General features: G+C 31.9%; 1 protein-coding gene across 3 annotated transcripts in view; it reads right to left on the bottom strand.

The window, feature by feature from the left end:
• The window catches only part of sp3 (phosphatidylinositide phosphatase spermathreecae), a 133,894-nt gene that overhangs the window by 19,768 nt on the left and 86,794 nt on the right, over positions 1-27,332 (bottom strand). For all 3 annotated transcript variants that reach the window (XM_075372918.1, XM_075372925.1, XM_075372934.1), the window contains 4 exons: positions 22,839-23,007; positions 19,352-19,423; positions 9,318-9,441; positions 8,921-9,074 (listed from right to left, as the gene is read on the bottom strand). In XM_075372918.1, coding sequence (XP_075229033.1) covers positions 8,921-9,074; positions 9,318-9,441; positions 19,352-19,423; positions 22,839-23,007 — 519 coding nt within the window. The remainder of the gene's footprint in view (positions 1-8,920; positions 9,075-9,317; positions 9,442-19,351; positions 19,424-22,838; positions 23,008-27,332) is intronic.

Genomic DNA, 27,332 nt, shown 5'->3' on the forward strand with positions numbered 1-27,332 from the left:
AAAATTGATATTTTAAATATGGGTCCAACAATTTAGTTCCCTTGTTTTTTGGTCTTATAGTGTATTTACTGGAGTGATTATTTACTTCAAAAATTGGCTTAATTTGGTGCAATGTATTCTGCAAAGCTAAAAAAAAAATTATACTTAATTATAAAAAAAATATGGGTATGTGATGCCCCTTGTCGGGATATATATAAAGCAGAGATATATATATATTTTTTTTTTTAAATTCTATTAATATAAACTATCTAGTACAGAATATTGAGATAAGACATATCATTCCTTAATTTATCATGATAGTACTTACTTTTGCAGGTTCACATATCCTGTCATATTTGAATTCATTTAATAAATGCACATTAAATAAAGATATTAAAAAATTCACAATATATTATGATACTAAAATAAACCATTCACATGAAGTAATGTTAGTTACAGTACTGTAATATTAAAAGGAAAACTACATATTAATTTATTATATGAGTGCAGCTATCTGTTGCTGTTTTTATAATATCTCCCTCAAATACTGCCTGATGATTTCTCAAATCGAAATTCTCTTTGTATTTATATTTGTAGTAATATTTTTCTAATATATTGAAGTTTTTGTCATCTTTAATATTTTCTAACATTTCCAAATTTGAGCCAATATCAGAAAAGAATGCTTATTGATTATTAGATGGTCTGCTATATTAGATAAACCTAATTTCTTATTTTTGTAATTTCTATAATGTTATAAGAACTCTAGTTTTAAACAATTTATTTGTTTTTTTATACTAATACCGTCACAACTATTACATTTGATTTTAATTTCACACAGATTTTTTTATTATTACTATTTTTATTCTTTAAATATTTTATTATGTGGTTATTAGGTTTGTATGTGGTTTAAATATTTCTTTATTGCAAGTTTTAGTAATGTTTTCAAAGATATTATTAATGCACATAATACTGTATTATGTGTATATATTAGTGTACTTTATGTATATGTTTTCATGTTTTTGTTGTCTTGTTATGTACTGATATCAGGCAAAAACTGTTTAGAAATAATGTTGTATATCTATCCCTCCTCCCCTAAATCTGACTGTCTAAAAATTTTGAAATTTGAATTACCTTATTAAGTACTTTCATTGTAGCAAAGTTCAATTTTCTACAACCACCTGCACTAAGGGGCTGTTGAAATGTCAATATCTGCCATAACCCTAATACTCAAGATTTTGGCTGATTGCTATACTTTACTGCTATACTGCTGCAATAGCAATAGAACTATAGCCAATAAAGGAAAAAGAACTGAAATTAACTGTCATGTTTTCACACAATTTTGTTTTTTTAGTTAATTCAGACTCTTTTTTTTTACTGCACTTCATTTCTGGTTTTAGCACATTGTTTTTATACAATCTGAATTTGAATTTGAACAATTTTTCTTATACTCGCTAACCAAATCTAACTTGTGAACTATTCCCTGTTTTATCATTTAACCAGTGCTTTCAGGATTTTTGAGGTTTTCTTTTTCAGAGAGGGATGGGTTATTGCCACTTTTTTGTATTTTTGCTTAGAAATATTTTCAAGTTAATAAATAGTTTAAAAAATTGCAACCTGGTAGTAGAGAATATTAATTTACTAAAATTAACCTTTAAAAAGGATTTCTGCTTTTTCACTGTGATTATGTTGAGTATTTTCACAGAGAACACGTCAAATTTAAAGACATTATATTATTCAAAGTGCAGAGAGAGATGTTTATTTTCTCAATTGCTGAAGCAAATTTTTCTGCTTTTGTTACATATTGGAAAATAATAAAAAACAATAAGATTTCAGTACCATATTTAGATGTAAATTATGAATTTTGAAAAGTTACAATTCAACCTATTATTTCCCTAAACAAATTATCATGATCATAATTAATGAAAATGATGACTGGTTTGTATAGTTTGAACATGATGATGACAAGCTTAGGAAAATAATAAATTTAATTTAAATTCTTAAAAACTTACACAGTATCAATAATATTTTCATTACCAGTAGGTAATGAAAATAACTCTTATAGTACATAAGGTAAACTCTTATAGTACATTTTATCTCATTATCAGAGATAGAAAACACAATCAGTACAATTTTTAAATTTAATAATTTTTTCATTAATTTATTGTAATAATTAAACAAAAAAATTGTTCAGGAGAAGCAGGGATCTCTGTGAAAGCAAAGTGTAAAAAAGTGTAGTGTGGAAATGAAAAAAAGAAAAAGCAACAGATAAAAAAATTTTTAATCGATTTTAATAGATTAATAATTTTTACACTAGCCTTTCTTTAATTTCTTTTCACATTTTTCTAGAATTTCAACTTTTTTTATGTGATTTACTTTGCTTTCTACATCTAAACTTAAAAAAAATCTATTTTTCTTATATGCAAATCTCTCATGAAAATGCTCTACTGTAAAATAAGTAAAAGTTAATGACAATGCAATTTATTCAGAAAAAATAATAATAATAATAATGATGATAATAATAATAATAATAGTAATAATCCCTGAGGTAAATTCATCTCCATATCCAGATCAGTAACATCTGTGATCCACGTCCAGGAAGGGGGGGGCAATGTCTTTGTACTTGTCTAAGACGTATACAAAACTCCAAGCCGTCTAACAGAGCTATGGTCAAAGTCCATTCTGGATGATATGGTCATGGGAGTGAGTATAGATCATGGCTGTTTTTCATCTTGAGACTGAACTCTCCTGCAAGTTTGCTGTGCGCGGTGACCTGTGTCGCTGGAAATGGGGATCCTAGTGCTTGAGTGAAACCTCGCTGTTGGTGTGGAAAATCACGGTTAGATGTAGCAACACAGTGCTTTGGCTAAAGAGGAGGCCAGTTTTCTAACCATTGCCGGTCAATCGGCTCGTTGATGACTAAACCTTCCACTTGTGGAGGGGACGGGTAAACAAGTGAGAGCTCGAGATACCTTGACAGGACTAGTTTCCTGTTTGGGGTGGATTGGGATCTATATCTCCTGGTAGCCCTGGCATCCAGTTGGGCTTCCCAAATGTGTGGCTCCGGTGGGTGGGGAGCTAGGGAGACAATATTTTCTAAAACATTTTTATGGAATCTAAAACTTTAAATCCTTGTTCGGTAATTCGGACAAGCTTGAGGGCAAACACCCTTGTTCTGAAGTTTCTCCTCCTTCGACATCATTGTCGAAGAAGAAAAGTATAGATTTATGACATGTGCCGCTAATTCAATCAAAAGTAACTCCTCGAGCAAAATATCTTGTTATTAAAAGAAATGATTGAAAGGAAACCGGTTTTTCAAACATTAGTCCCTTCGTCATAGCTAAGGAATTCGTGACGAAAGCTGGTGGACCAGTTAAGGAAGCTATAAAGACACAAGCTGGATTCTTCATTGAAGTGCTGAACGACATACAATCAGCGAAATTATAAGAAATAAAACAATTGGCGAACATTGATCTTACTGTCGAAGCTCCCGGTACACTCAATTATTCCAAAGGAGTAGTAGTCTGTCGTGACTTACTTAATTGTAGTGAAGAGGAGATTGTTAGTGAAATGGCATCGCATGTAGGGGATTGAACATGAGAAGGGATGGAGAAGTGTTATCCTTTTCTTCTCATGTCCTTATTTTTAATAAGCCATTGTTGCCTGAAAAAATCAGAGCTGGAATCCATCAGTTGGATGTGTATGCTTATATCCCACTGCTGATGAGATGTTTCAAATGCCAGTGTTTTGGTCATATCTCCGACATATGCAATCATGAGGAGATTTGTGCACATGGCCAAGAAATCCATGAAGGTGAACCGTGTACGGAAATCCCTTTGTGTGAATTGTGGAGGACAACATACAGCAAGACCTAAAAATTGTCCTGCTTTCAAGAAACAAATCGCGATGCAAGAGACTAAAGGTCTCAGAAAACTTAGTTACCTTGAAGGAAAGAAAATAATTAATGCACATGTACTGGAAAAAACATCCTTTGCGCAATCAGCTGCTCCTAGCACAAATACAACTTTGCCAAGTAATTGAAAGCTTAATAAAGCAATTGACACTAGTTCTAACTACAGTTTCAGAAAAAAGTGTAGAAAGGAAATTTGCTACAGTTAAACCAGTGTTGTTGACTAGTAGTCAGCAGTCAAACGTCATCGCCAAATCAAATAAACCATCAATGTCGCAAATACAAGCGATTACTGAGGAGACTAAATGTAATAAGAAGCAGTCCAAAGCTGAAAATACAGGAATATAGAGTTAATAAAAAATCAAATGTCCTCTGGAACCTCTAGATCTCCCATACGGGGATCAAACACCAAAAGGACAGAGGGCACAGAAGAGCAATACCTCTGTTGTAGTCAATTTAGAGAACGGAAACGACACAAGGTGTGACGGTGCCGCTGATAGTTTATGCATCTTCGACCGGATTGCCGAAACCAGCAAATGCCTGTTTTACACAAGGCATAACTCTGCCTAACCCTGAGACTATGTTAGTCTCAGGTGAGGAGAGTGACTGCAGTTCTGTTGGGTCACAAACTGACCCAAGTTGATGAAACCCAATGTACCGTGGTGGAGCGTCAAAATAAATATAAAAATTAGTTTGAAAAAGAAAGCATTCAATTTATTTAAGAAATGTCCTACCACAGAGAATTTAATATCTTTTAAAAACCATTGTGCCTATGCCTGACGCACTATATTATCTGTGAAAAAAGCATCCTGGGAGACATATGTATCCTCCATCGATAGCAAAACACCTGCTACGCAAGTATGGAAGAAGGTTGAAGCTATAGCTGGCTGGTCGATAGCTGTTTATTAAATGCGCTTAAACAAGTCAATGTCGTCATAATTGAACAACAAGCTATAGGTGAATTGTTGGCCAATCAGTTTGAAACTGTTAGTAGCCATGAAAATTATCACATCAATTTCATTTGCATCTCAAGAGAGCAAGCAATACTAAACTTTGTAACGGAAAATGAAGTTTTTTATAACGTACCATTTTCATTTGTTGAATTTAATCATATTCTACGAAACTCCAGTGATACTTCACTTGGATATGATGATATTCCACATGCATTCGTCAGAAATCTTAACGACAATAATAAAGCATGGACATTACACTTATTTAATAGAATATGGACCTTGGCCTCATATCCACAATTGTGTAAAGAAGCAGTGATCGTACTACTTTTGAAACAAGGAAAAGATCTTTTTAGACATTAAGAGTTACAGACCAATATCTCTAACATCGTGTATCAGCAAACTCTTAGATAAAATGAAAAATGCTCGTTTAGTATGGTTATTAGAATAGGAAGTGACTTCTTTACCATATCAAACTGGATATAGAAAGCGTCATTCTACGACTGATAATATGATAATTCTTGAGAACACTATACAGAATGCTTTTATTAACAAGAAGCACTTCGTAGGCGTATTTTTCGACCTTGAAAAAGCATTTGATATGATGTGGAGGTATGGAATTTTAAAACAAATGTATGAATGAGGACTACGTGGAAATCTCCCCATGATTATCGCCAGCTATTTATCTCAGTGAACTATAAAAGTACGCGTTGGCAACACTTATTCGACAAGTAGGCAGTTACAAAATGGAATTCCGCAGGAATCACCCCTTAGTGGTACCCTGTTTACAATTGCTGTCAATAGGGTTCTACAAGCAATACCAGTGGAAATTGGTAAATGTATGTATGTGAACGATCTGCCAATCTTCTATGCCGGCAGGAAAACTGCAATGGTCCGGTACAACTTACAATGAGCAATCAATGATATTTTTGATACGGCTGAAAGATTTGGCTTCAGGTTCTCAACCGAAAAGTCACATGCCACACATTTCTGTCGCTTTAGAGGAGTACACTCTAGTCCACGACTTACAATAAAGGGTGTTGAAGTTCCATATAAAGAAGTCAAGTTTTTGGGGCTAATCTTTGATAAAGGTCTTACAAGGCATCCTCATGTATGTCAATTAGCAGCTAAATGCAAACGAACATTAAACATAATCAAATGTATGTCGAATATCATTTGGGGATTGGATCAAGAAGTTCTTCTATATTTGTATACTTCATTGATATAATCAAGAACTGTTTATGGCTGTGTTGTTTATTCCTATGCTCGAAAGAGATGTCTAAAAGCTCTAAAATTCAGTATGTGACTGGAGCATTTTGCACCAATCCTGTCGACAGTCTTATATGTGAATCAGGATTGTCTCCTCTACGTTTTCCAAGAGACATCCTGTTACTGCACTATGCAGTCAATGTCACATCATCACCACACCATGTAAACGGACCAGCGTTCATATGACATCCTTTCCAAGAAGCTTACAACCGGTGTCAGACCTATACCAGGCTGGCCAGAATTAGAGCTCGAGAATTGATGGACAAGTATGAGACATTGTGTTTCCAAGAGTTGTTGAATCAATGGTGAATCATCACCATGGCTGCTTCTATCAGCCTTTTTTTGAATGGATTTAGCATGTAATTCTCAGGAAATAATACATCGTTTTCAGGAGCTTGTGAGCGAACATGACCAGGAGCTAGTTTTATACAAGGATGGCTCTAAGAAGGCGTATGGGGTTGTCAGTTCCTTCCATTGTGCGGGCGTTAGTCATTCGTTGTCCTTGCCGGCTGTTGCATCTGTTTAGAGTGTGGAGTTGTAAGTCTGAGGTATTGTAAGCACCATCATGTACCATCCTTTTTGATCTGCAACGACTCAGTGAGTGGGTATTCAAGCACTGCAGGATGCATGCTCAATGGACCCCTTGGTGAAAGTGATACTTACACTGCTCCGGGTGCTAAGCAAGAAGGGGCAACAGAGCACACTGTTGTGGTCCCAGGACACTCCGGTATTTCTAGAAATGAGGCTGGATGAAGCAGCTCAAGTGGCTGCGGATGCACCTGAGCCCAAGGAAATTCCTGTCAGACCTGGCGATGTTAAGTCTCACGTATATGTTTGTGTCAGACGTGAATGGCACAGAGTTTAGAAAGGGTTAACAATGAAACTTAACGCCATGAAAGACTCTCCTTTCAAGTGGACCACTCCATCTACGATCACGAGGAGAGAGCAGGTTGTAATAACAAGGATGAGAATAGGACATACGAAACTAATGTCGAATTATGTATTGACTGGCAGCAATCAACCGGTTTGTGAGGAGTGTCAGCAACCGTTGAGAGGCAAACATTTATTGGAAGATTGCATCGTACATGGGGATCTGCGTCGTCAATTTAAAATAGAAGGAGGAATAAAGAAAATTTTGAGAAACGAAGAATGTGCTATTAGAGACCTGCTGTTTTTTCTTTATGCAGCCGCTACTGTATTTAAATTTAATTTTAGAGGCATGTCTTTGGAATAATTTCTACTTCCGGAGAGGATAGTTAGATATTCCTTTTCTTTTGTTTATTTCTTGTTTTTACTGAATGGGATCTTTTACATCCCATTCGGTTATGTGAGCTTTTTTCAACGACTAAGTAATTATATGTGTGTATAATTTTTGTTATTTTATACTTTTATTTATGTGTTATCTTTTATTTGTAGTTGCTGCTTTAGGAATTGGCAAGGGCTAATGATCTTGGTAATCGATTATTATTATTATTCCATTTAAAAATTTGTTATGTTGCTTAGTGTTCAGGTACTTTTAATGTTTAAAGCTTGAAATAATAAATATACTCCTCTATTAAAATACTTGTAATTTTTCAAATAGATCTCAATTATCATATAGTAAAAAATAAATGTTTTCTTATTATAATATTTTTTTATTGTTAATTACCAAATAATAACATGGTGTCTTTATTTTACACAAATAGTTTATAACAGTAAAATATAAATTAAAAAAATTAAATTGTGATTTTTTTTGTTGAGTTTTTATTCAAGCTTGTCAAGATGCATTCAAATAAGTAACTATTTATTTCTCAAATTTTACTCAATTTGGAGATGAAAGTCAGTTTTTTCACAAAAAAATAAGATACAAATATTCACAGATGTTAGTAATGCTATTTTTAAAAAAAACCAAAACAATTTCAACTTTCTGTACCTTTTAACTCTTTTTGTACAAATTATAAATTTCAGTATGACAATATCACAAAAATTAGGTGATTATGATGATTGTGATTAGTAATAAATTACCCACATATAAAATATTTTATTAAAATTTATACTGTAATGGAAAACATTTAAATATATTATATCTTTAAAATTAAAACAATAAGTCTGTCTTACTTAAGTGGATATAGTGTACTTCTTTTCTGTAATGTTATAGAAAAGACATAATATCAGCTCAGCATCCAAAGTGATTCAAATTTTTCATATGAGATTTAATTTCAAAGAAGAAATGATAATTATGCACATGAATTGAAAAAATAAATTCTGGTAAGGGGTTTCAGAACTTTTAATGTTAATAATTTTGTGTATACTGCTTGGTTTACAGTTCCTTGGGTGGGAGCAAAGTAAAGCCCCTAAAGTAATACAAAGAAAAAAATTAACATTTTTCAAACCCGATCTTTCAACTTTTATGTATAGTTTTCTTAAGAAAAGATGATTTCAAAATATGTGAAGCATAAAAAAAAACAATTTTATCAGTAATAGCATTATTTGATGAATTAGATAATTTTTTAAATGAGCTTAACTTAGATTTCTGATGAGGAAGTCACAACCAGATTATTCATTATCTCTTAGATTAGAGAAACATATTTTTCAAATATATGGATACTTCAAATAGTCTACTCGATGAGGATAACATGCAGGACAGCTAAATGAGGCGTTCTAATCCAAAGTCATGCTAAACTTCAGAAGCATGTTAATTATTGAATTGAAGTAACCTAACAAGGAGTAAATAAAGATCAGATTCAACTATTTTAAGTAAGTTTAACCAAAAAAATTACAATAAAAACTGATAAAATAATTAAATATAACTGTACCATAAAACAAACTTTCTAACCTATCATTTCATCCTCATTTCTAATCACAACAGCGACATTATTAAAGAACCTCAAATTTGTTGAGCGGAACATGTGATAATAACCAGGAGTGCCATTCACTGTGTAGTTCAATCGTAGACAGTAATGTAGTCCAGAATTCTTTGAACTTCTTCCCTGTCAAACAAATCATCCAAAAGCTATAAGTAGTTTCATAGTAGTTAGTTTATATAAATAATATTATAATAGTTGTATAACTACAAATTCTAATAACAGAAACAGTTAAAAAATACATAATAAGCTTAGAATGCTGGGATTTTAAAAATTGAAGTAACATAATTTATATTTTTATTTACCTATTCACTCTATTTACCTATTTACTCTATACACCAAACTAAGTTATAAATATCACATCAATACCTTGAATATATTGAGTGACAAAGACTGCTGTGGTAATGATTCAGCCATACCAAGTTCAACTAGTGTGACATCTGACAGAAGTACTCTCTGGTATTTTGTAACTTGATCAATGGCTTCATCATAACTGCAAAACACAAACACATTATCTATATTTCCAGTACTTTTATTTCCATTATTTATTATAGTACTTTCATTTATACAGATTTCAGAAATCCTTAAAATATAAGTTCTCTGGATGCACTTTTGATCACTTTTATTGCAAAGAACTTTCTTAAGTTTTTGTGACTGTGGCTAAACAAATTTTATTTATTTATTCTATAGGTTTACAAATGAATAAAATTATAATTAATAAAGTTAACAAAGTTTATTTTGTTTCAGTAAGTTCAAACTAAATTGCTCCATTACCAAAATAAATTTGAAGAGTAACAATACTGCTACTTTTTTATAAAGAAAAAGATTATATTTTGTCATATAACAAAAAAATATTTTAAAAAATGAATAAATGAATGAGTATACAATAAATAAAATATTTGTGGAATTAGGTACCACTTCTACGGTAACATTACAATAATATTACAAGCAAACTTCACTATTTCACATTAATGAGAACATTGTGGCTTTTTTCATTTTTACTCATAATAGATTATAAGTTGTTATGCAAGTAGATTTAGTCATGCATTTACAAAAAAAAAATTTGAAATGATTAAATTAAATAATGAAGAATTGAAATATACAACGGCATTTAGGAAGCAGTAATAAACCTTCAGAAGCAATTACAGCAGCTATCTCTGAATACTTCTGTTAGAAATACTTTTATATTTTGAAAGACCACTGTTGCCAAATCCTGGCTTACAAGTTAATGAAAACTTTGAATGCAGAACAAAATAGAGTGAGATTGTAATGCTATTACAATTGAGGCATTTTAACAAAATATTAAAAAGAATTTTAGTATTTTGAAGAGTATTCTACAAAATTGACTATAAAAGCTATATTCAGGATGATATTTCTCATGAAGTGACAGGTCTTTAAAACTACCAGTCTGGATAATACAGAATGTACAAAAGGGGATAATAGGGTCTTAAAGCTATTTAATATCTTTTAACTTTGAATTACAGTAATGAATTACAAATAAAGTGAAAGAATAATTCTAACAATTTTCCCTACAAGTATTCAATATACCTTTCGTTATACGACACACATCCAACCAAAGGAGAATATTTTCCATACCAACTAGCATGTCCGGAGTAATGGAAGTGACAATTGCTTTAATCCTGTATTCAAATTGAGTAGATCAGTAACAGAGACACATGCACAAGATCCTTTATAAAACTCAGAAGGAGAAAATCACATAGGTTCAGATCGAGTGACTTTGGAGATCACCAAAAACAAGTTCTGTCGTCAGGTCCATGCCAACCAATCTAGTGGTTGCGGAAAACATCATTCAATCAATCCCATACAGAGTAATGTCAGTGAGGATGTGTACCATCATATTGCCAAATAAAAGTATCCGGTGCATCTTTCAATTGAAGAGTCGAATACTCAGAATATCCTGTTATGCTTGCTTAAAAAAAAAGAACAGTCTGTAAACTTGCTGTGGGATATTGCACATAAAACATTACATTTTTAGGAGTCCCTTCATATTATAAGAGTAGGGATTATCTGACCCCTAGATATGGACAATATGTGTGCTGCCTTTCTCACTAAGATGAAATGTTGACTCATTACTAAACACAATGCAATCACGAAAGTCATCACTTTATGCTGCGATGTGGATACACACAGCACAGTAGATAGGCTTCAAAGCCTGAAATAGCTGTAAATAATATGGACATACATGTAGGTGTTTCCTTAAAATATTTCACACTCATCACTCGTCACTGCTAATTATGGCTGGCCTTCCTAATAGACTTTTCAGGACTACAGTGGAAAGACTCCCAAACAGACATGCTTGTTCATGCCATACTCTCCCTTTTAAACAGATATCTGGTTGTTTCAAACTGATTATACCATTGACAAATATTAATGTCACTTGGAGTATCATAATTAAACTTTCTATAGAATGTACGGTGAACTGTAACTACAAATTCAGATTTACCAAGCTGCAAAACAGAGAAGACTTTCTGTTCAGGAGTTACTATCTTTACTAGTGGTGCTGTCAAGTAGAAAGATAAAGAGAATCAATCTATGGCCATATTCACAACTAAAACTGTCCTTTTTGCTCTTCAATTCTAATTTTAAATCAACACTTCACAACTTTATCTTAAAGATATTATAACACATTAAAACCCATTATTTTTTATTGCACATCCATTATAAATAGTAAAGTTTTGAAGCATGGCAGAATTTTTATTTGATCCAGTTTTGATTGCTGCTTATCTTTAAATTTTGTTGGCGCAAATGAACTGTACCAGAAAAATGGAGGAGAGCAAAAGTAATTTCTGTGTTTAAAAAAGGGGGATTGCAGGCACTGTCTGAACTGCACAGGAATCAGCCTTTTAGGTGTTGGGCGTAATATGTATGCTTCAATATTATAATAAACTAAATAAAGTGTATAGTTCATTCACTCACATTGATGAAGTTTTTAGTATAAACAAATAACAGAAAAGTAAAGAGGATTTAATAATGAAACATATATAGAATTTATTACATAGAGAAGGCTTTTGATAGCATAATAAGATCCAAACTATGGGAAATTACAGAGAAAATAAAATTTTCTAAACATTTTATCAGTCATAAAAATTTTGTATGAAAGTGCTATCATTAGTTTATAACATAGAGAATTGTTGTTACCTATAGTGATAAATAAGAGTGTGACAGTACCAATATTTCTCTGACACTAATATTTTTACTGACAATGCCCTTTGAGAATGGAAATGGTGTTTTAACTTTGCAATACAAATTGTCAGATGATGTGAATTTGAGGAAACTGCTTTAGGCTTATAAGGTAATAATATAAAAAGAAGATAAGTTACAAACAACAATGTTTACATTTTCTGAAATATTACAGAAATGTGGTTCCAAATATCACTGCAGAAATTGCAAGGTATAGCCTTTACAGGAGCAGAGCCACAGAAGGAGGCGTATCCACTTTACAGGAGGAGAGGTATAGCTACAGGAGCAAAGCAAGACTAGAGCAAGAGTAAGTGTTACATTATCAGTATCTGGACTGTAATGTAACATTTGAAAGAGGTATTGATTTACAGACGAAAACAATACATTCAGTGTAATTTGGGCTACTATTCATAGACACTTGAAAAACTACGAGGCATGTTTTTAAAGTACCGTTTTGAAATTCCGCTGCTGCTACACTGCGGTTGGCATTCCACACATGCACACTGTGTACCCGCATCTGTTGGTAAGCCACAGACGCCATTACGGAAATATTCAACTGTGTTTACGTTTGTTTGGGAGTATTTAAAATGCTTCTGCTGATCGAGAATCCCGCCATCTGCGAAATACGTGGTGTGATTCGTTTTCTTAGTACTAAAGGCATGAAAGTGACTGAAATTCATTGTCAGATAAGTAACATGTATGGAGAAAACATTATGAGAGATGGAATGGTACAAAAATGGGTTAGAACTTTTAAATATGGCCGCCAGAATGTTCACAATGAACAGAATACACGACCTTTCATTACTGAAGATTTGGTGTAGAAAGTTGATGAAAAAGTGAGGGAGAACAAATGCTTTATGATTTCTTTGCTATCTGAAGAGTTTCCTCAAGTTTGAAGAAGTGTTGTTTATGAAACTGTGACCAAACGCTTAAATTATTGACGATGACTGTATCAAAGCGATCGTGTTGCAGTGGTTATTAAGTCAAGCGACAGACTTCTACGATGACAGTGTTCAAAACCTGGTTGCATGATACAACTGCTTTCATACTGGTGACAATTATGTAGAAAATTAGATTAAAGTACAGGCTTTCACGTAAAAATAAAATTGTTAAGAATAGTGTACTTGTTTTATTTTAATTTCAAAATGGTACTTACTTTAAAAACTAGGGTAAACACAAGGATAAATTTTATAAAAAAAATTTTATTGTGCCCACTCAGTTACATGGTAGTGAAACTTACCTTCACTTAACTAAAACTTTAAACTGATACAGGCATCACAGATGAGAATTCTTAGGGCTATGAAATAGCAACAGATTAGAAAGTTTTACACTCAAGGAGAGTTGGGCATTTGCAATATCAATGATAGAATATTAGAAGATGGAGTATGTATCGCTCATGAATGGAATAATAAAGGCTTCCACTGGCAGCTTCAGGATATCAACTGCAGGAAGAAGAAACCGGACAGATCAGGTTAAGATGTGTTTTAGAACAGACTTGCAAACACAATTATAATTATAATTTATAAAACAGTTTACCAAAAATTTATAAATTACAATTCTATACATTATACATATCAGCAGGCCACGTTAAACTAAGTTAGACTTAGAAATGCCTAATCCTCGGAGAAGTATGAATGTTAAGTGAATGAAGATTATAGGACACTTGAAATGAGACACCAATCATTTCTGAAACCAGAAAAATTTTCTAAAATAATTAATAAAAAGTGAGAAATGTGAGGTTATACAACATACAGTTGCATAATGGCATGTCAATTCTGCTGGAATGTAGGTGATATTTCAACACTACAAGTTACCCATTCACTCTGTCCACCACAGCCAATGCAGATGAATTCATCTTGCAATTATCTCTCACAGATATCAGTGTAAAATAGCAGCATCTTTGTTTAATCTTGTTTAATCATTCAGTTTTTTATATGACATGTTTTGCTTTTTTTGGGTTCTTAGATATGTAATAGAAAAATGATTCACTTTAAAAAGTGGGTTTTATCTAGGAACATTACTAGGTTGAAGGAGTGCTTCAACAGATATCAAATTTATGCAATCTATAGAATAACACTTTATGCTTCTTCGTACATTATTCTCATATATATTATCAAATATACTTTATCTAACCAGGTCAATAATTTGTCATGTCAAGATGACTACATAAAAAGTACAGGACAAATATTCATTGGCTATAAAACTGAAAAATAATTTCACTTTAAAAATCATAAATAATAAATTTTTTTTTAAAGAATTATTTGGTGACTGAAAGTAGACAGCCAGGATACTTGTTTAACAGAATAAAACAATTACTTTTCCTCCTACATCATTTTTATTTATCTGATAACATTGAAACTATTTTTATTTATTTATTTTTTCAGTTAACTCAAAAGTTCATCTAATCTAAAAATAAAACATTAACTAAAAATATTAACTCTTTAATAAATCAATTTTTTACTCGCTCATAATGAGTTTGGTAATAAAAAGTCAATTTAATAAGCTTATGTGGGTTAAAGTTTTAAAACTGCACAATAATCGTCACATTAGAAAAAAATAAACACACAGGAAAAATCTTTAACAGTCTAACAATGTTACAAAAATAAAACAAAGAGCCAGGATAAATAGTATTTCACAAATTATGAATTTTACTATAGAAAAAAACTAAAATTGACCACTTAAAAAAATCATGAGTATTCTAAAAAGACTGTGTGCAATTTTTAATAATTTAAGCAGATAGTAAAATACCAAAGTTATATGATGGAATGAAAATTTACTTTTTTATTTCTCAAGCAATGTTTTCTGTGGGGATGTAGAATGTGATGCACATTTCAAGAAGTTAATGAACCTGAATGCATATTAACACAAAATAAACAAATTATTGAATTCAAGTTTGTTTTATTAAAAAAAAAAAAAATTGATATGAATTGATTTACATAATATTAAAAGTATTATTCTTTAAATTCATTGTAATTTAAACCTGAGTATCAGATTCTGAGCATGTCAAATTTGTAATGATTCTTCAATTATGTAATTTAAGAAAAAAATAATTTAAATGAATATCAATAACATTGATTATACTTACAACTCATTACAAAATGAAACAAATTCCCAAATTATAATTTCATTTATTTTAGTTTTCAAGAGATATTATGGAAATGAAGAAACTTTCAAAAAGTTGTTAATGATGACATTTCATTTCACAATTGGGACCCATAGCAGCAATGCAGTGAAACTTAAAACTACCTTCTTATTTTTTTATTAAAATAATTCAATTTTTGTTTAAATTAATTTTTTGAAATCATTTCAAATTAAGAAATCACAGAAATTATGACGCTGAATTTCATTCAAACTGGTTCATCTGGTTAAAGATAACAAGCAAAAATTATTCCTTCATGAAAAATGATTTCTTCATGATTCCACTTCATTTTGATTACATTTTTGAATAAAATTACCTTTATGAATAAATAAATTTTAATTTTCCTAAAAGATGTTTCTGCAGTTTTCCAAAAAGTTGGAAATTTTCTTTAAAGATGTTCTTATAGCTTACCAAACAGGTGGAGATCAGAAGAAGTAAGGTCAAGACGGTTAATAATATTTGTTTAAATGAAATGCAGTTTTTTTAACAGAATTTTTAATAAATTCTAACACCTCCTATAAAGTGTCACTATAATGACCAAAAACATGAATTTCATGCTAATGTCTCATTCTTAATGCTTAATCATAATAATTGTTAGTTACACTCAAGCAGTCCTGGAGTGCAACTTGCATTAACGTAAAATATCTTGATAGAATGTAATGGTTTTATTTTACAAACAATGATGGATTCCTACAAAACCTAACTTCAGATGTTTGTTAAAATTTCAAGAATGATTCATTACTTGAATCTGCAAAAGATTAAAAAATGAGCTTTCCTTGGGCTGTCAGTATTCTTAATTTAAAGCAGTTTTATTACCATTCTTTATGTTATAATAACACATCATGTTGTATTTAAGGAAAACCTTCATTACTGTTAAAACAATTTTGAAACCAAGAAAAATTCTAGAAAATTACATCCACAATCAAATGTCTGGCCAGATAACACTGATAGACCCACCGGGTTGGTCTAGTGGTGAACGCGTCTTTCCAAATCAGCTGATTTGGAAGTCGAGAGTTCCAGCGTTCAAGTCCTAGTAAAGCCAGCTATTTTTACACGGACTTGAATACTAGATCGTGGATAACGGTGTTCTTTGGTGGTTGGGTTTCAATTAACCACACATCTCAGGTATGGTCGAACTAAGAATGTACAAATGTCTTCCCAAATCAGCTGATTTGGAAGTCGAGAGTTCCAGCGTTCAAGTCCTAGTAAAGCCAGCTATTTTTACACGGACTTGAATACTAGATCGTGGATAACGGTGTTCTTTGGTGGTTGGGTTTCAATTAACCACACATCTCAGGTATGGTCGAACTAAGAATGTACAAGACTACACTTCATTCACACTCATACATATCATCCTCATTCATCCTCTGAAGTATTATCTAAACGGTAGTTACCGGAAGCTAAACAGGAAAAAGAAAGAAAGATAACACTGATAAACAAAAAAAAAAGTTTAATGTTTCTCCAAGTGTGATACCATTTCTTGAATTGGTTTTTGGCATGCATTACAGATCTGTAAATAATTTTTATCTCACCCTTAGTTTTAAATAAATTACGCTTAAAAAAAAATTAGGGAAAATATAGTAAAAATCTGTAAAATTTTTAATTTTGCATGGCCGTACCTGTGTTAGATTGATTTTGCTGCTTTTCTTTTATAAATAGCCTAAGGCACATCTTGAATTAATGTACAACAGTAATTGGCTAGCATGTTAGTATTCCATTTCCCTTTATTTCCATCACCGAAATGTCTTGGTGGAAACGTTCATCGTGTTCGTCACTTACATCTCTGAGGTTGTCCGAGAAAAAATCCAGATGTGAGTGGAGGAAATATATTTTCAAAGACATATTACATCCCATAGCTCTGTAAGAAGTTGATTAATAATACTGTGGTAATTGTCTGATTTTTGCTTGCTGAGAAACGTTTTGCAAACATCTTTAAATGAAGCCCAAGCTGCACTTTTTACATTACTTAACATTGGGTTAAATAATACATCATCTTTAACTAACTCTCTTATTTGAGGACCAATCAAATAACAATTAATCACAATTAATGTGAATTAATTGAATTAATTTTTTTTTTTTTTTTTTCCTTCACTTACAGTTTCTGCCTGATGTACAAAAATCTGGGACTATCCTTTTTCATTGCTTTTACAGAATTTTTCATTAGTCCTAGCTTGATATGGAGAGGGGGTAAAAATATTTTTTTTGGGTTCAACTAAGGGATCATGAATATTTTTCCCATTTGGAGTTAAGTTGTCTCGTTTCTTCCACTCTTTGGTAACAAAATGTTTATCTCTAGCTCAGCTGTCCCATTCGCAAAGAAAACACATGTACTTATTACAGCCTAACTGCATGCCTAACAAAATAGCTATAATTTTCAAATCACCACATATGTTCCAGCTATGTTTTTTATAATTTATTTTTTCAAGAAAGTCTTTCACTTATCATATGTCTCTTTCAAATTAATACCATAAGCGATTGGTATCGAAGGATATTTGTTGCCATTGTGTAGTAGAACCACTTTTAAACTATACTTAGACAAATCTATGAAAAGGCGCCAGTCCTCAGGTTTATGAACTTGTCCTAAGTGCAACATCAATACTTGATGTTGTCTAAGTGCTCATCAATACTTGTGCAATAAACCAAATTATTTTCATCAATAAAGAACTGAGAAAGTTCTTTTTGTCAGCTTCAAAAGCCCGAAATATGTGTATTTTTTTAAAAGTATATTCCAACTTGCAGTCTTGATCTTAACAGTTCAGCTTGATTTTTTTATAAATTTAAATTCCTAACCAAGTCATTTAATTCACCTGGTGATATAAGATATGGCTTATTGGAAGATAATCCAAAATCAAAGTCATTGTTGTCTGTCTTCTTCAGTACTGCCTGATTCTTCATTGCTGCTTTTGAAACATACATTCACAGGTGCCTCAAGAACTGGAATAATTTCACTGTGAAGTACAGGCCTGATAGCAGATTGTAATGAAGGATATTTTACAGTATGTTTAGATTTTTTAGAAATTCCAGACACACTTGTTAAACAGAAGTAACAATTGGTTACATGATCCATGATTCTTTGGTTCATGCCAAACCATAAGTACACCAAATGGCAAAGCCTTCTGTGTACCTTTCAGCCATCCTCTTAAATATACAGAACAATTAGTGCATACTATAGGAACCCATGTCTTATCCTGAACATAAAGTTTACACTGAAAATTCAAATGATATCCTTGTTTAATTAAAGGTCTAATGTTTTTTCTATTTGTTTTACGGTAAAGTCACCACATATATAACAAAAGGCATCCACATCATTTACACAATTTAAGGCATTATGGCACTGCATTGTTAACAAACTTAAGACAGCAATAAGACTAAACAAAATTAATTAATTCCTAAATCCAGTGCTTAATACAAACAACACAGCTGTGTTTTCAGCTACATGTTTTGACCTGCACAGACATGATTAATCTTGTCCATGAAGGCTCACTTTTCAGTATTAGATATGATGTCATAATATGTGACTATGATATGATTTAATTCTTTGTCTAGTATTGTTTATTTATAGCTTACAAATTATGTTAAAAAAGCTGAACAGTAAAAAATGAGCTAAAAAAAATACAATATAGGAGGTTAAAATGCTAACTACACGTTGCAAAATAAAAAAATCCTTTAATTAAAATTTAAAAATTTTTTTAAAAATGGTGGGTGATAGAAAGATTCGGAGTTCATATTCATTTTCATCAAAAAACAGATTAAAATCATGTATCGCATGTTACGAAACAAAAATTATGTTGTCAGTGTAATTGGTGGTGAGTGTACTAACTCAAACTTGTGACAAGGTTGATTCCCAGCTAATTGTATGACATTTTTATCATTTCATATTATCATCCATAAACTGCATGACATATATATTTTATCAACACTGGCAAACTTATCTGTTTATATTTTGATTATATCATTGAATCCTTCACTAAATCTCTCTTCAGTGTGAACATCAAAACATAACAATGGGTTAGGCTGCTAACCAATTATTTATCTAGATTTGCTTTTACCAGCAACTACTTACCCTGCAACATAGTAAGATTTCTTTGTTAATATAAGAATAGTATCCATATCAGTTTCATTAGGATCTCCAGATCTGGAAAAAATTGAGAAAACATTATTTAGAACAGTTTAGTAAGTGTTCTAAAAGGAAAATAAAGTTGAAATAAACAAATACAACTTTCCACTTACACTCCATTACATAATGAAATGAAGGTTTGGTATTTTTCAACAAAATCTCCTTATAATTAAAACACTCTTTCTAATGTGATATTAGTCTCAAAATTACTTTGCTTAAAATTACAACAGTCCTTGACACTCAGTTTCTAGACTCTTTTTAAGATATCAAAATAAAATTACCTATATGAATAAATAAATTTTAATTTTCCGAAAAGATGTTTCTCCAGCTTTCCAAAAAGGTGGAAATCAGAAGAAGTAAGGTCAAGAATGTTAAGAGGATACTTGAGAAATTCCCAACAAACCCATTCACATGCAGAAAAAAGTGTACTCATAATACTCCCATTAATTCCTTCCAGGCTTTCCCTGAAATTTTTAACATAAACATAGGAGGTGTGGCTATTAAATAACGAGACTGTAAAATATTTTATTTTAAATTTATACATATTTAGCTATTCCCTTTAATATATACCCCATACGCTATTCCTACAATGCTCCATGCAAATTTTCCATTGTTTGAAACAGTGCTGGAAGTCTTCTTCTGTGAGCTCTTTCATGATGTGTGCTGCTTTTTCTTTCACAGCTTCAACGATCTTAAATCTTGTTCCTTTTAATGCAGTTTAACATCGGGTAACAGATGAAAGTCACATGGTGCCAGGTCAGGCGAATAAGACAGATAGTATAACACTGGGATGTTATACTTGGCTAGAAACATCTTGACAGAGAATGCAGTGTGAGCTGGTGCGTTATCCTGATGAAGAGCCTATGACTTGTTCTACCATAATTTGGGTTGTTTCTTTCTTATTTTTTCACGAAGGTGAGCAAGGACCTCAGGGTAGTAATAGGAACCCAGTGAAAACACACAATCCTATGAATATAGAAAAAAACAATCATCATTGCTTTGAATTTTGATCATCTTCAATGTCTTCTCGGCCATCTTGGAAACGCTTAACCCAATCAAAAATCTGCGCACATGATAAACATTCATTGCCATTTTTTTAATAAAAGATAAGTTTCAGTAGCAGTTTTTCCTAGTTTCATATGAAATTTCACGACAATTCTTTGCTTTAATAAAGCACTTATTTTTTCAGTAAAACAAGTCAAACAGTAAAACAGATGTTATCCAAAAGAAGGCCACAGCCAGGCTAATAATATGTCTACAGAAACTGGAGTGGCAACAATCAAAAGAGGTTTCATGCTACATAACTATTGGTTGTACAAATTTGGTGCATGTGCAGTTCTTCTGTAGCAGCATTAGTCTCATTATTTAATAGCCATACCTCGTATTCCCTTAAATATAATGTTCAAAATGGACTCTAGTTAGAGAATAAACAAAAAGTATATAGATAGTTTTTTTTTTTTAAAGTTGATAGAGTTGTACAACTTTCCTGGTTAATGAACCATATTTAGAAGTCATTGTACAAAGTTCCATAGAAATTAGTTATTCCAGTTTGAAGATATCAAGCAAAAGGACAACTGGCAAAAAAGAAAAAGTTAGATGTTATCTTATCTTCCATACCCATGTAAGATTTCCCAAATACTGACACAGTAATGTAATGCAATCATCCAATTAGTTCAAAACTGCTACTTTAAATTTAAATATGATACAAAAGAAAGAATGATTTATTCCCTTCCACCTTAATGGGGGTTTGAATAAGACCAAAGTTCAATACTATCTAAGGGGGATTAAATTACATGAAAGATTTATTTACTTGTTAAGTAAAATTTTGAGATGTGCATACCATAAGATCTGTATCTCCATGCTCTCTTGATTATAATCAAAATTAAATGGCATTAATGTCCCATACACAGAAATTAGGATGTAAAATTTCATTCAAATTGATCATCTAGCTGGAGATAACAAGCAAAAAACAGACAAACATACATACAAATTTTCATCCATCCCTCGGCTAAAATTATGTTTATTGATAAGAAGGTGTCGAGAAGCAGCAAGATTTGTAAAAACTCTAACAAGCAAAATTTGATTCAATTATACTGTGTTCAGCATAATAGCTATCTTAGGTGTTGTTTGTAATAGTGATTTTTTATTGCACTGTGTGCGATTGTGTTAGTGCAGTAATGTACTGGGCGACTCAATTTGTTAGTCCTCACCAGTATTTATATAATATTTTATCATCTATCATGTTTTTGTCAACAATGATATGACTTTAAGTTGCTATGTAATTAATTTGTAAATAACTTGATTCAGTCAGTACCAAATAAAAACATCAAACATAAATCAGATCATAAATCAAACATAAGGTATCAAAATATATAATTTGTATGGATAACTTTGGAGACAGTGTATTACAAAACTGTGTAGATAGTTTACAACAGGATAGCTATTAAAGTGAATTGAGTATAGCATAATTTTACTTAAATAGTTTACAGGATAATTACATTGCCAGAAAAGTAATAAATAAAAAAGAATTACAGTAATAATATATTTAAATTAAAAGACAGTGTGTCATTATAACATTTTAAATACATATGCTTCTGTAGGATTTAATAACAGGAGAAGATAGCATTACATAATATGAATTTAGTTATGAAGTAGTTACGATGAATGAGCAATGTTACATAGCAGTAGCAACATTACTGGTTATACTACATATGATTAAGTGTAAGAAATTTGTTTGTCATTTGATGAAGTATGCATATTTTAAAAATCTAATCAAACTTACAACTTCCAGCTGTAAAAACGCAATTGATGAAAATATTTTTACTTCAAGCTGTTGAAATAAAAATTCTTTACATTAAAACTGATTGTATTTTAAAGCTTCAGTTGGGCAGCATACTCTGAGAAAGTAGATAAAGTTTATTTTATGATTAGTTAATTGATAATTCTTTAATATTATAAATTTAATTATTTAGTTAAATAAACTGTATACATTTTAATATGAACGATGCTTAAGCTAAACTAATATTTGATTGTTTTTTTTTACTCAATCGAGTGGCTTTATGTGATTATTTCTAAAATATACATTTACTGTATCTTAAATTCCCATTTATCAATTTTATAAGTATTAATCAGGCAGTTTTTACACAGTTTATTCTCTGCACTTGTTTATGGTTGAATTAAATACTGAATACTACAATGTAATGCAAAGAGCATACCTTGAAATTTGGAGTCATAGCTTATATGAAAAGTAAACAATTTACAAATTTATAAATAACTCTAAATTTATATATTGGAGTCTTGGAAGATATGTTATCTTGCTTACAAAAAATCTAGAATTTAACAACAGCAGAGAAACCCTACTGTTAACAAAAGAGGGTAGGTCATTATACACCTTTAAAATTTACCATTAAAATTAAATATGAACTGAACATACTGTGGATTAGCATCAATGAGACCCCAAGCTCCAAGAACAATAGAGACATCACTGATTAACATTTTTTTACAATCTTCAATAAGAAGTTTAACATGTTCTGCAGTAGCATTACTGTCTTCTTCACCATCTCCTCTTTCGTAACTAAAAATATCTTCAGACACTGGAAAGCCTAAGAAAAAAAATTTAAAACATTACATTTCAAAATATATTCTTTAAAATTTAAACGTTTCTTAAAAATAAAATTAATTAATAGAAAGAAAATGTACTATGAAAATATGGAAAGTGAAGTTGTCATACAGGTGTATCACAAAGTTCTCCTGGGACTTTAAACCTATTCTACTCATGAGAATTATGTTAAGAGTTCAAATAAACATATATCCAAAAATGCTTCGTTTGCAAGTTACGGCTAGTGAAAGATTTAACTTGGATTTCAGTTACCCCAGTGAAATGAGGTTGTACTGAAACTTTTAGGACATTAATTAAGGGACAGAATTAGTCACTTTTTTCAAAAATAAAATAGGTCCCAGAACTGTATCTGCGTACGTTTTTGAGAAATCTGGGGTGAAAACCAATAAATTGGGGTAAAAAACACTGTTTTTTTATATTTTAAGTAAAATAATTTTGCTACATGGGAAATAAACACATAAATTTTTAAATGAAACTTGTACAGAATTTAATTTTGAAAAAAAAATTGGTGTAAGATAAGTTAAATAAAAGAAAAGTTACAATAATTTGAATTTTATTTAGAAAGAGAAACATTATTACATTTGTCAGATAAGTACTTCTTTAATGTTTTTTTTGTCTTCAGTCATTTGACTGGTTTGATGCAGCTCTCCAAGATTCCCTTTCTAGTGCTAGTCGTTTCATTTCAGTATACCCTCTACATCCTACATCCCTAACAATTTGTTTTACATATTCCAAACGTGGCCTGCCTACACAATTTTTTCCTTCTACCTGTCCTTCCAATATTAAAGCGACTATTCCAGGATGCCTTAGTATGTGGCCTATAAGTCTGTCTCTTCTTTTAACTATATTTTTCCAAATGCTTCTTTCTTCATCTATTTGCCGCAATACCTTTTCATTTGTCACTTTATCCACCCATCTGATTTTTAACACTCTCCTATAGCACCACATTTCAAACGCTTCTAATCTTTTCTTCTCAGATATTCCGATTGTCCAAATTTCACTTCCATATAAAGCGACACTCCAAACATATACTTTCAAGAATATTTTCCTGACTTTTAAATTAATTTTTGATGTAAATAAATTATATTTCTTACTGAAGGCTTGTTTCACTTGTGCTATTCGGCATTTTATATCGCTCCTGCTCCGTCCATCTTTAGTAATTCTACTTCCCAAATAACAAAATTCTTCTGCCTCCATAATCTTTTCTCCTCCTATTTTCATATTCAGTGGTCAATCTTTGTTATTTCTACTACATTTCATTACTTTTGTTTTGTTCTTGTTTATTTTCATGCGATAATTCTTGCGTAGGACTTCGTCTATGCCGTTCATTGTTTCTTCTAAATCCTTTTTACTCTCGGCTAGAATTACTATATCATCAGCAAATCGTAGCATCTTTATCTTTTCACCTTGAACTGTTACTCCGAATCTAAATTGTTCTTTAACATCATTAACTGCTAGTTCCATGTAAAGATTAAAAAGTAACGGAGATAGGGAACATCCTTGTCGGACTCCCTTTCTTATTACGACTTCTTTCTTATGTTCTTCAATTATTACTGTTGCTGTTTGGTTCCTGTACATGTTAGCAATTGTTCTTCTATCTCTGTATTTGAACCCAATTTTTTTAAAATGCTGAACATTTTATTCCAGTCTACGTTATCGAATGCCTTTTCTAGGTCTATAAACGCCAAGTATGTTGGTTTGTTTTTCTTTAATCTTCCTTCTACTATTAATCTGAGGCCTAATATTGCTTCCCTTGTCCCTATACTTTTCCTCAAACCTAATTGGTCTTCTCCTAACACTTCTTCCACTCTCCTCTCAATTCTTCTGCATAGAATTCTAGTTAAGATTTTTGATGCACGACTAGTTAAACTAATTGTTCTGTATTCTTCACATTTATCTGCCCCTGCTTTCTTTGGTATCATGACTATAACACTTTTTTTGAAGTCTGACGGAAATTCCCCTTTTTCATAAATATTACACACCAGTTTGTATAATCTATCAATCGCTTCCTCACCTGCACTGCGCAGTAATTCTACAGGTATTCCGTCTATTCCAGGAGCCTTTTTGCCATTTAAATCTTTTAATGCTCTCTTAAATTCAGATCTCAGTATTGTTTTCCCATTTCATCCTCCTCAACTTCCTCTTCTTCCTCTATAACACCATTTTCTAATTCATTTCCTCCGTATAACTCTTCAATATATTCCACCCATCTATCGACTTTACCTTTCGTCTTATATATTGGTGTAACATCTTTGTTTAGCACATTATTAATTTTAATTTACGTACCCCAAAATTTTCCTTAACTTTCCTGTATGCTCCGTCTATTTTACCAATGTTCATTTCTCTTTCCACTTCTGAACACTTTTCTTTAATCCACTCTTCTTTCGCCAGTTTACACTTCCTGTTTATAGCATTTCTTAATTGCCGATAGTTCCTTTTACTTTCTTCATCACTAGCATTCTTATATTCTCTACGTTCATCCATCAGCTGCAATATATCGTCTGAAACCCAAGGTTTTCTACTAGTTCTCTTTATTCCGCCTAAGTTTGCTTCTGCTGATTTAAGAATTTCCTTTTTAACATTCTCCCATTCTTCTTCTACATTTTCTACCTTATCTTTTTTACTCAGACCTCTTGCGATGTCCTCCTCAAAAATCTTCTTTACCTCCTCTTCCTCAAGCTTCTCTAAATTCCACCGATTCATCTGACACCTTTTCTTCAGGTTTTTAAACCCCAATCTACATTTCATTATCACCAAATTATGGTCGCTATCAATGTCTGCTCCAGGGTAAGTTTTGCAGTCAACGAGTTGATTTCTAAATCTTTGCTTAACCATGATATAATCTATCTGATACCTTGCAGTATCGCCTGGCTTTTTCCAAGTGTATATTCTGTATATGTGTATTCTTCTATTATGATTTTTAAATTGGGTGTTGGCAATTACTAAATTATACTTTGTGCAAAACTCTATAAGTCGGTCCCCTCTTTCATTCCTTTTGCCCAGCCCGTATTCACCTACTATATTTCCTTCCGTGCCTTTTCCAATGCTTGCATTCCAATCTCCAACTATTATTAAATTTTCAAATCCTTTTACGTGTTTAATTGCTTCATCAATCTCTTCGTATACACACTCTTCCTCATCATCATCATGGGCGCTTGTAGGCATATAGACGTTAACAATCATTGTCTGTTTAGGTTTTGATTTTATCCTTATTACAATGATTCTATCGCTATGCGTTTTGAAAAACTCTACTCTCTTCCCTATCTTCTTGTTCATTATGAAACCTCCTCCTGCCTGCCCATTATTTGAAGCTGAATTAATTATTCTATAATCATCTGACCAAAAGTCGCCTTCCTCTTCCCACCGAACCTCACTAATTCCTACTACATCCACATTTATCCTATCCATTTCCCTTTTTAAATTTTCTAGCCTACCAACCTTTTTAACTTCTAACATTCCACGCTCCGACTCGTAGAATGTTATTTTTTAATTTTCTGGTGACCCCTTCCTTAGTAGTCCCCACCCGGAGATCCGAACGGGGGACTAGTTTACCTCCGGAATATTTTACCAGGGAAGGCGCCTCCATCATTGCTATTTGAAAATGCAGAGAGCTACATTTTCTTGGAAAAAAAGCAGCTGTAGTTTTCCATTGCTTTCAGCTGCGCAGTACTCAGAGGACTGAGTGATGTTGATATGGCCGTTTAAGTCATTCTGACTCACGCCCCTAACAACTACTGAAAGAGCTGCTGCCCTCTTTCAGGAATCATTCCTTAGTCTGGCTCTCAACAGATACCTCTCCGATATGGTTGCACCTTCGGTCCAGCTACTCTGTATCCCTGAGCACTCAAGCCCCCTCAAGGCAAGGTCTCATGATTCATAGAGGTGGTCTTTAATGTAATAAAAAAAATTCTTTTTTGCTGATGTGAAGAATTTGTATAACAAAATTTACTGATAAAGATTGCTGTTAAAAAATTTACAAAAAAACTGTAAATTGCACAACAATTGTAAAATAAATAAAAATTACTGACATAATAGTTTTTTTATTAACAGAAATACAATAAATTATTTGAAAAATTATTATTTCAAAGTTGGCAATAAAATAACAACAACTGAATAACGATATGCAATACTGTATTAGAGTTTAAATCATTCTGAAAGATACATTAAGTAAATTGGGTACTGTGAACTGTGCTGAACGTTAGCAAAGGTTTTCTGTGAATATTAGTTTGAAAGTGAAGGGTTTGCCATTGAAATAACGCTATACAAATTTACAACAGAGGAATATGCTGATATAGTATGCAGTTTGGA

The sequence above is a fragment of the Lycorma delicatula genome, chromosome 1 (genome assembly GCF_047948215.1).
Source record: "Lycorma delicatula isolate Av1 chromosome 1, ASM4794821v1, whole genome shotgun sequence".
Classification (NCBI taxonomy): domain Eukaryota; kingdom Metazoa; phylum Arthropoda; class Insecta; order Hemiptera; family Fulgoridae; genus Lycorma; species Lycorma delicatula.